This window comes from Arachis duranensis, chromosome 2 (assembly GCF_000817695.3).
Source record: "Arachis duranensis cultivar V14167 chromosome 2, aradu.V14167.gnm2.J7QH, whole genome shotgun sequence".
NCBI classification, from domain to species: Eukaryota; Viridiplantae; Streptophyta; class Magnoliopsida; order Fabales; family Fabaceae; genus Arachis; species Arachis duranensis.
The window spans coordinates 5,209,291-5,218,704 of NC_029773.3; the positions used below are offsets into that span (position 1 = coordinate 5,209,291).

The 9,414-nt window shown below is 42.0% G+C and overlaps 3 protein-coding genes across 3 annotated transcripts; 2 read left to right on the forward strand and 1 right to left on the reverse strand.

Annotated features, from left to right (window-relative positions):
• Window positions 1–2,578: 2,578 nt before the first annotated feature.
• On the forward strand, window positions 2,579–3,556 carry LOC107473086 (uncharacterized). The gene has a single exon (XM_016092617.1). It carries the CDS (start codon window positions 2,579–2,581, stop codon window positions 3,554–3,556), a length of 978 nt encoding a protein of 325 aa, XP_015948103.1.
• A 137-nt stretch (window positions 3,557–3,693) lies between these two features.
• On the forward strand, window positions 3,694–5,201 carry LOC107473087 (uncharacterized). Its single transcript, XM_021136272.1, has 2 exons — window positions 3,694–3,933; window positions 4,083–5,201. The coding sequence occupies exons 1-2, from the start codon at window positions 3,694–3,696 to the stop codon at window positions 5,199–5,201; spliced, it is 1,359 nt and encodes a 452-aa protein (XP_020991931.1).
• A 1,757-nt stretch (window positions 5,202–6,958) lies between these two features.
• LOC107473089 (protein MAIN-LIKE 1-like) lies at window positions 6,959–8,660 on the reverse strand. The gene is made up of 4 exons (XM_021136273.1): window positions 8,589–8,660; window positions 7,637–7,897; window positions 7,155–7,498; window positions 6,959–7,037 (listed from the first exon to the last, which is right to left on the reverse strand). The coding sequence occupies exons 1-4, from the start codon at window positions 8,658–8,660 to the stop codon at window positions 6,959–6,961; spliced, it is 756 nt and encodes a 251-aa protein (XP_020991932.1).
• Between the last annotated feature and the right edge of the window lie 754 nt (window positions 8,661–9,414).

Sequence of the window (9,414 nt, forward strand, 5' to 3'; positions counted from 1 at the left end):
TTTCCTTCTCTTTTTGACCATATCTAAAAATACAAATATTATATCTATTCATCACAGATTTAATTAACAGCTGAATGTCTTTAACAATTTCATTTGTGTACAAAATTAAAATAATTTTTAATAAAATGATGTAAAAAAAAGAAAAAAGGAGAAAATTTTCTATAATTAGCATATGAACCTTGACAAGTCTTTGGACCAAAAATCCGATTGAACTGAAAAAGTTTTATTTCCATCTTTCGATATTTTAGATGGATCTAAAATGAATAGCATCCTCCCTAATAAAATCAATAACATTCTTGGATTCATCCTGAAATGAGAGTCTAATTTGGTAATAAATTCGAATATTACCTATGATTTGAATTTGAAAAGTTGGACAAAATTAACTTTGGTTAATAATATATAAAGAGAAAGTGGTCATTAATTAAATAAGCAATTAAAACATTCAACCTTTCAGATTTTGAACCATGTTAAATAATTTTCTATTCTCTTCTACTACTTTATTATATCCATCAGCTTTAGTTGCCATATCCTCTGGTTGACTCTCTGAATTCATATAGAGTTCATTAAAAAAACTTTGAATTTGTGATTGCATATCCTTAAAATTATTCTTGGTTCTCAACTTTAAAGCTAAGATCTTAAAAAAAAATACAGGATGTTATAAGTATTATCACAATAAATACAGAAAATCAAATCTCGAATTTTTTTAATACCAACTTGTAATTAATAAATCTTCATAAGTTTAACATTTCGTCTATATCACATACTGTCATTCATTAATGCTGTCACAAATCGAAGAAAGAATTTATGGTTAGGTTAATAATATAAATCATTAGATATGATGTTATTGGTGGTGCTGATAATAGAATCAACAATAAATAGAAGAAGAAAAAAACATTTTAAGTGCATAATAATGACAATAGAACCAACAACAATTATAAAGAAAAAAATACAATCGGTAGAAAGAGAGATCTCCATATAACTCAAAAATCTTAGCAAAAAATCTATTGTATTGTAAGTAGCAACGGTGAAAATTAAAACTGCTCGTAATAGCATGTTTCGTGCAGAAGAAGATGAGGAAGTATGATTCTAGTAAAAAATTTTCAGCAGACACACCTTCAACGGTGGGAATAACAACGGTGAAGCGACACCCTCTAACAATGTTTCAGTGGTGGAGTTGAGCTCAAGAGATGATTGTGTGCGCCAACAAAGAGATGGAGGAGGAAGTGAAGGAAAATGGTTTTCGTTGTTCTTGAAATGACTAATTTTGTCCTTCTGAAAATTCAAGAGAAGAGACCATTAGGGTTTTAAAAAAGTTAAGGTATCTTTAATTTGGGGACGAAAAATTCTGTTAAATCAAATGTTTTTGTCACGATAGGGACTTAATTGAAAAAAATAAATGGTTCAGTGACCCAATTGAAAAGAAAAAAAAAAGTATAGAAACCTAATTAAAAATTTGACAAAACTACAGAGACCAACAAAGTAATTAAACCTTCTCATAACTAATACTACTAAGAAAATGCAAGCAAATATAAACTTTTAAAGGGTTAACTATTGATTCGGTACTCGAAAGATTCAGAGATCTCTGAAAGATGTTATCGAAAAAACAATTCCCGAATGATTTAAAAATATGATAAAAAATCAATAAATATTATAATTTTTGTAAGTAATAAAATTTTTTATATTTAGCAAACGGCTTATCTATTAAATCTAAATTTTTATGGTAACATTTCAATAAATATTTAGAAGATGTATAAAAAAATTTTAAACAAAATTTGATTTCTAGATTTTTTTTATTTTTTAGAAAAATATGGTCATACACAATAAAAATGTTTTTAAAAAAAATTTACTTGATAAAAAATTATAAAAAATTTAAAAATAAAAATATCTTATTTTTTTAATAATAATTATAAAAATTTATATCAAAATTTAATTTTTAAAATCATTTTTTAGAATATATATCTCTGGCGAAGACTTATTCATCGTTAATAAGTGATACGATTTTTCAGATGAGGCAGCTTGCTTTGCTTCTCTACTTCTCCATGATAATCTCAACAAAAAAAAAGGGAAAAAACGCAAATGAGCCAAGGGGAGCTCAATTTTACGCAAATCCGCCAAATGAAACTTTGCTACGACAATCCACCAGATCAGATAATTATATAATTCGAATCAATAAGATTCGAATTAGCCTCACACATAATTCGAATTGATAAAATTCGAATTAGCATTCAACAATGTAAGCACGTAGTTCGAATTAAGTTGTCCCGAATTATGCATGCACACTCACACGTAATTCGAATTGATTTGTCTCGAATTAGGCATGAAAAATAACGAGTAATTCGAATCAATATGATTCGAACTACCAAAGCATAAATCGAAGAATATTAATTCGAATTAGTAGGTTTAGGTGAAGAACTTCATATTTTAAGACATATAGACTCGAATTATTCACAATGGGTAATTCGAATGTAATTTATTCGAATTATATATATATGGTGCGAATGAAGTTGATTCGAATTAGTTTGGAGCCGTTTTCTATATATATGTTGTGAAATCATGTTGCTGTGAACAAAGAAGTGAGATGGCTAGTGAAGATAGTTTTCTAGTGCTAGTACACCACAGAGGATCGATTAAGAGAAAAACTCGGTCTGGGGTGAAGTTCACGGATAAAGATCCTCTATGTATTATCGTGAGCCCCGTGACCAGTTACGATGGTCTCGTGAGCTCTGTGCTTGGCAAACTTGGTCTGAAAGGAGTGAAGAGAGTTAAGAAGTTTTTCTATCGCATTCCAATCACGGTGCTCCACGATACGGTGAAGTATGATTGTTTCACGATCGGGAGTGATGAGGACTTGCAAGTCATGTTTCTTTCTCGTAGGCAGTTTCCGGAGGTGAGGACACCGGAGCTGTTGACTAAGTTCGTCGACGTGGTATCTAGCTCTAGTGGGTCGAACCGAAATGCCAACACTATAGCCACGGCGGTCGGTTCGAGCTCGAGACCGGCGGTTGCTTCTTCCTCCGTTCCAGTGTATGAGGCAGCGGTCCAGCCTGCCGCCTCCCCATTGTTTGCTGTTGATCTCGCCAGCAATGTTGGAGACGAGGTTGGATATGATGAACATCATCCGACTCAATTACAGTGTCCTCCACCGGCTGGTGTTGGCGAGGGATTGTGTGATGATCCAGATGATGATGAAGTCGAGCCGGATATTATCGCTGATAAAAGCGGCGATGATGTTGGAGCGAGTGATCCGATAAGGCTTACTGGTGGTTCTAGTTCTGGCACAAATCAGTACCCACCCCATTTTTCATCTTTGGATCTGGATGCCATGAGGCAGGACGAACATCTTGGGCAGCTAGCTGGATTTGGCGCTAGAGATACCGACGGGTCTGCCGGTATGACAGAGTTCCAGGTTGGTCAACAATTCCAGGATAAAGATGAGGCGCTGTTGAGTGTCAAGACGTACAGCATCCGCCGAGGGGTACAGTACAAGGTGGTTGAGTCTGACTATTGCCGATACATGGGAAAGTGTTCTGAATTTGGGAAGGGTGCACATGGCTGATTAGGCTGAGCCTCCGACAGCGCAAGGGTATCTGGGAAGTCAAGCGGTACAACGGGCCGCATACCTGTCTCGCCACCTCCATCTCCAGCGACCATAGGAGCTTGGACTACCATGTGATAGCGACATTCATCATGCCAATGGTTAGGGCTGACGCATCCGTCAACATCAAGGTGCTTCTAAATGCAACGGCAGCACACTTTGGCTTCAGGCCTACATACCGGAGGGTATGGATGGCGAAGCAGAAGGCGGTAGCAATCATCTACGGGAACTGGGATGAGTCGTACAACGAGCTCCCTCAGTGGGTCTTAGGAGTTCAGTTGACTATGGCTGGCACTGTAGCAGTCCTCAGGACCTGCCCTGTTCGAGTTGGTGGACAGGTGGATGAGTCTCAGGCTTATTTTCATAGGATGTTCTGGACTTTCCCCCTTGTATCGAAGCATTTCGTCATTGCAAGCCGTTGGTGAGTATTGACGGCACCCATCTATATGGCAAGTATGGGGGAACATTGCTTGTGGCGATTGCACAGGACGGGAATTCCAACATACTCCCTGTGGCATTCGCACTAGTTGAGGGTGAGAATGCTGAGTCATGGTCCTTCTTTCTCTCCCACCTCCGTCAGCACGTGACACCTCAGCCAGGTCTGTTAGTTATTTCAGATAGGCATAACGGTATCAAGGCAGCACTTGAGGCACCTGATGGGGGATGGCTACCTCCGTCTGCATACCGGACATTCTGCATTCGACACGTTGCAGCGAATTTCGCCCTGACCTTCATGGGCAAAGATGCCCGGAGGCTTCTTGTGAACGCCGTATATGCGAAGATCGAGGTGGAGTTTGACTACTGGTTCGACATCCTGCGCTCTGAGAATCCGGCAATGTGTGACTGGGCGAACCGAATTGAGTACTCGTTGTGGACACAGTACTGTGATGAGGGTCGGAGATTCGGGCACATGACGACCAATATTTCAGAGTGTGTCAATTCAATCCTGAAGGGGGTAAGAAACCTCCCTGTTTGCTCACTGGTGAAGGCCACATACGGAAGGCTGGCTGAGCTATTTGTCCGTAAGGGTAGGGAGGCCGAGGCTCAGATGGGTACTGGACAACAATTCAGTCAATACCTAGTAAAGTGTATCGAGGCCAACCTGAAGATAGCCAGGTGCTTCACGGTGACTGTTTATGACAGGGATAACTCGGAGTACACTGTGGCTGAGACGACTCCGACAGGTTCATTCTCACTTGGTACGTACAGGGTCTCATTAGGGTCCACGACTTGTGATTGTGGATACTTCCAGTCACTTCATTTCCCGTGTCCTCATGCACTGGCCTGCTGTGCTTATTCTCGTCTTACATGGCAGCCTTACGTCCACCAGGTCTATCGCCTTAGTTCCATTTTCGGTGTCTATCAGATGGGATTTACACCTCCCATTCCGGAGGGTTTCTGGCCACCATATGCCGGGCCTACCGTTATACCGGATCCGAACATGAGGCGTGCGAGGGAGGGTCGTCCAAGGTCCACACGTATTCGCACCAACATGGATAATGCAGATCCGAACCGGCCAAAGAGATGTGGCCTCTGCAGGCAGTCAGGACACACCCGTCGTAGTTGTTCACAAGCCGCAGGACCCAGCGGGAATGCAGGGAATTAATAGGAGATTTGGTTTGTTTGTTTTTATTTCTTACTATATCAGCAGATGTATTTTATTTCAGTTAGCAACCATTGTTCAATGTGGAACTAAGTTGTATTCTATAAATGTTGAAACTAGTAATTCGTACCACATATGTATATTGAATGTCTTTCTAATTTTGGAATTTAGTGACTAAAACAAACTACACTATCTGATGGGATGACTGATAATATGTAACATAATATCAAAGTACATAACATAACATAACATAACATCAAAGTACATAACATAACCTCAAAGTACATAACATCAAAGTACATAACATAGCACTGATAACCAACAAAGAAGGTACATAATATAAACATAATAACACGACATACACCACCATCCATAAATCATCTAAATAGGTGCGACCCCGTGCCACATCGGCGTGGCACCCGTGTCCTGTAACCCTTACGTATAAGTGGCTCCTCATCCTCAATCGAGTCGTCGCTGTCATCCGGAACAGCGTCTATCGGGGTCATGGGCGGAACATGCACGGGTCTGGATGATGACGGGCCGGCAATTGAATGTGACCCCAGAGTCTGGGCCGATGGTGGCGTCCCACCCATGGCAAAAGTATGCGCAGGAGGCACCGTGGTAGGCTCGTTCAGATCTACACCTAGCGGTGCCTGTGGCCCTGACGTGTGAACCCGTCCTGGTGCAGCCTCATCCTCCTGCATAATGGTCCTGATATCCTCAAGGAAATGTGTTCCACCGAACTCGGCAACAACGCCATTGCTAGCAAGGAAGTCTGGAAACATGGAGCCCGGACTCACCCATGGAGTACTCTCTTGACGGGTCTGATCGTCACCGGAAACACTGACAAAATAATCTCCAAGAGAACCACCAACACCCCCAGCGTCAGCATGGCTCGTGGGATCCCCCATACCAGAACCATACCACTCACCGTCATGACCCCCTGATGGGGCCTATCAACCCCCGCCACATCACCTCCTCCAGCTGCATCCCTCCCAGGCTGATGGGCAGCCTCTCTAGGCGCAGCCCCTCTCCTCCTGCCTCCACGACCACGTCGTCTCCCACCACCCCTGACTGCGTCGTCGACGTCATCCATAGCTTGCTCCAACCAATCTACCTCACGCTGGCTACGACGTGTCCCGACTCGAGCTCTCCTCTCAATACGACGTCTGTCAGGAACATCATCGACTCGATCCATCCCTGGAACTCGGCCTGCACCCCTCTGTGTAGCCTCCTCCGGAATAGGAATACCTCTCGGATCCCCCAAGAGCATCTCCGGTGGAAGGAACCTCTTGCTGTGCTGATGCCACCATGTCAGGAACTCATGGGAGGGGCCGGGATCGGGCACGATGTCGAACTGTAAAATGTGGTCTGCACGCTCCTGCCAGTGAAGATGCCAGTCAGGTAAGTGCGACGGGAACCAACGGTCACCTCCTCTCCCGTCCTTCGACATCAAGAAGTCGATGTTCAGGGCGGGTCGCGGTGGGGCTGAATGCCACCAAACTGCGGTAACACTCTATCAACCTGATGCCACTCGACAACCGCAAAGTAAATCAGGGACGTCACACACCGCCATAACATCGTATGCCGAGGCTCCAGGACCTCCGGATGGACAACCTGGATGACGTCGAGTGCGCTATAGGGCATCCATATGAACTGTAAAAAAACCAAATAAACGCAATTTTATACTTCTGACAAAAAATATAAACTGAAAGAATAGGTGGATATATATATCGGCTCAGCGAACTTACATCCCGAGGCTATAACAAGTCGATCTTCAGGCGAGCCATCTGTACGCGGGGTCCCTCGTTGCTAATCCCAATATTGTAACCAGACCATCTACATAAGAAGTTAAACATTTTAATGCGTTCATGAGTCACTGTACAATGCATGAAGCTTCTAGCATAATCGAAAATATATACAACAGGCATACATAATACAAAACAATATCGGTACCTCGAGGCAAGAGGCCAGCTAAACGCATCATACCCAGTAGGCCTAAAAGTAGGAAACCTCCAGAAGATCCAAGACTGCAGTAACTGTAAAGGCCCAGCTAACTTCACGACATGTCTGTTGGCGACCCGGCACATGCACCGGTACAACCATGCTAGGGCCGCCGACCCCCAACTGTAGCCACCCATCTCCTCAAGCCGAGCAGCATAGGGTAGCCATCTGATGTGTATACGGTTGCCGGACTTATCGGCAAACAGCTGCGTGCCCAATAACATCATGATATAGGCATGGGCAAAGCGCCTAACTGTCTCCTCATCAGCCCCGTCGGGACACTCTCCAAATGTCTCCTAGAACCAGGTGCAGTTCACTGCGAATTTCTGAACTTGGTTCTCGGGAGGTAAAACACCGAGCAACTCATGGAACCACTGCCAAGCTGGCCTCCCACCCTCAATGTAAAGGTGGAAGTCTGTCAGGCAACCACTGACGTAATGTCCGTCCACTGGCAACCCCAGCTGGTATGCGACGTCCTGAAGCGTGATGGTGCACTCTCCGAAAGGCATGTGGAAGGTGTGCGTCTCAAGCCGCCACCTCTCGACGAATGCGCTAACTAGGGGCTCGTCTAGTCGAAACCATCTGTCGTTCAGTCTCGCAAGATGGTACAATCCGGCCATCTGCAAGTACAGAACGTACCTCTCATCAAGTCGCATCCCCTGCTGCCGCCTAACGCTGGATATGCAACGCCGAGGCTGGGCAGTAGATAAACCGCATAATTAGAACAGATGCACAAAGCACTAGCATATACAATTTACTTCATAAAGAACTAAAAAATAAATCGTGCAACGCAACATATAGTAAACCAGCGTTCAACAATGCATAAACAAACAATGAACGTAAACCACATGCAAAAACCATAAATAATTACAACAATCACTAACAAGTAAAACCGTTAACGAAAACCGCTAACAGAGAATAAATCACTAACCAAAACCACAAACCGTCACTAAAACCACTTTCCAATCCCATTAAAAAAAACCGCTAACAAGAACCAATAGCAAAAACTGCTAACCGAAACCACTGGCCTGAACCACTATCCTAAACCGTTAATGCTCACATAAACCGCTATAAAAAACCATTAACAAAAACCATTTGCCTGCACCACTATCCTAAACCGCTAACACTAACATAAACCGCTATAAAATACCGTTAACAAAAACCACTTGCCTAAACCACTATCCTCAACCACTATCCTAAACCACTATCCTCAACCACTAACAATAACATAAACCATTATCAAAAACCATTAACAAATACCACTATCACTAAACCACTATCATAACACATGCACAAATAGTACTATCATAAACCGCTATCATCAACCACTACCATAAACCACTAACAAAAAACACTATCAACAGCGCAACATCATAAACCACTAACCTCGTCATTGATCACCCCGGCGATATGAGCAACTCCATCCAAACGATAAAGCCTCCCAGGATCGTCCCCCATCGCCTGAATATGCCGCTCCGGTCTTACTTGGACCGAATGTTGGTCGTTTTCTCTGGGATTTGGTGGGGTATAGGAATGAGAAAGTGATTCGAATGAACTTGGTTCGAACTCCTTATATAGCCGAACTCCTTATAATTCGAATCAAGTAGATTCGAATTACTATGTTTCACCAACTTCAACTAATTCGAATCAATTTGATTCGAACCCCACTCGAGTGCAATCCTCCCACTAATTCGAACTACACAATACTAATTCGAACTTAGTCATCTCGAATTACTAAGAGAATTTGCAGCCTAATTCGTACCTTATTGACTCGAATTACGTTGCTATACATCATCATACTAATTCGTCTCCAATCAATTCGAATTACTTGCAAACTTAATTCGAATCCTTTTGATTCGAATTATATAAAATTTGCTTCTGGTGGATTGAGGTATCATATTTTGATTTGGCTGATTTCGATTATAATGAGCTTCCCTAGGCTCATTTGGGTTTTTTGCCCCAAAAAAAATGGATACATAATATTGGAGCTAGACGTGTGCACAACAATACAACGTGAACAAGTTCTTAGTAGGTCCAGCATTTTCAAAATAGTATTGCAAATTAGTTAAAATTCTGTTTAATTAACCACATGCATTACCGATTAGGCTAATTTTTTTTATATGAAAAAAAATTATCTGTAATTTATTATTATGAATCATTGGTGTGTTTTTCTTGAATATGGATTAATTTTTTTTTTAAATTTTGAGTAACA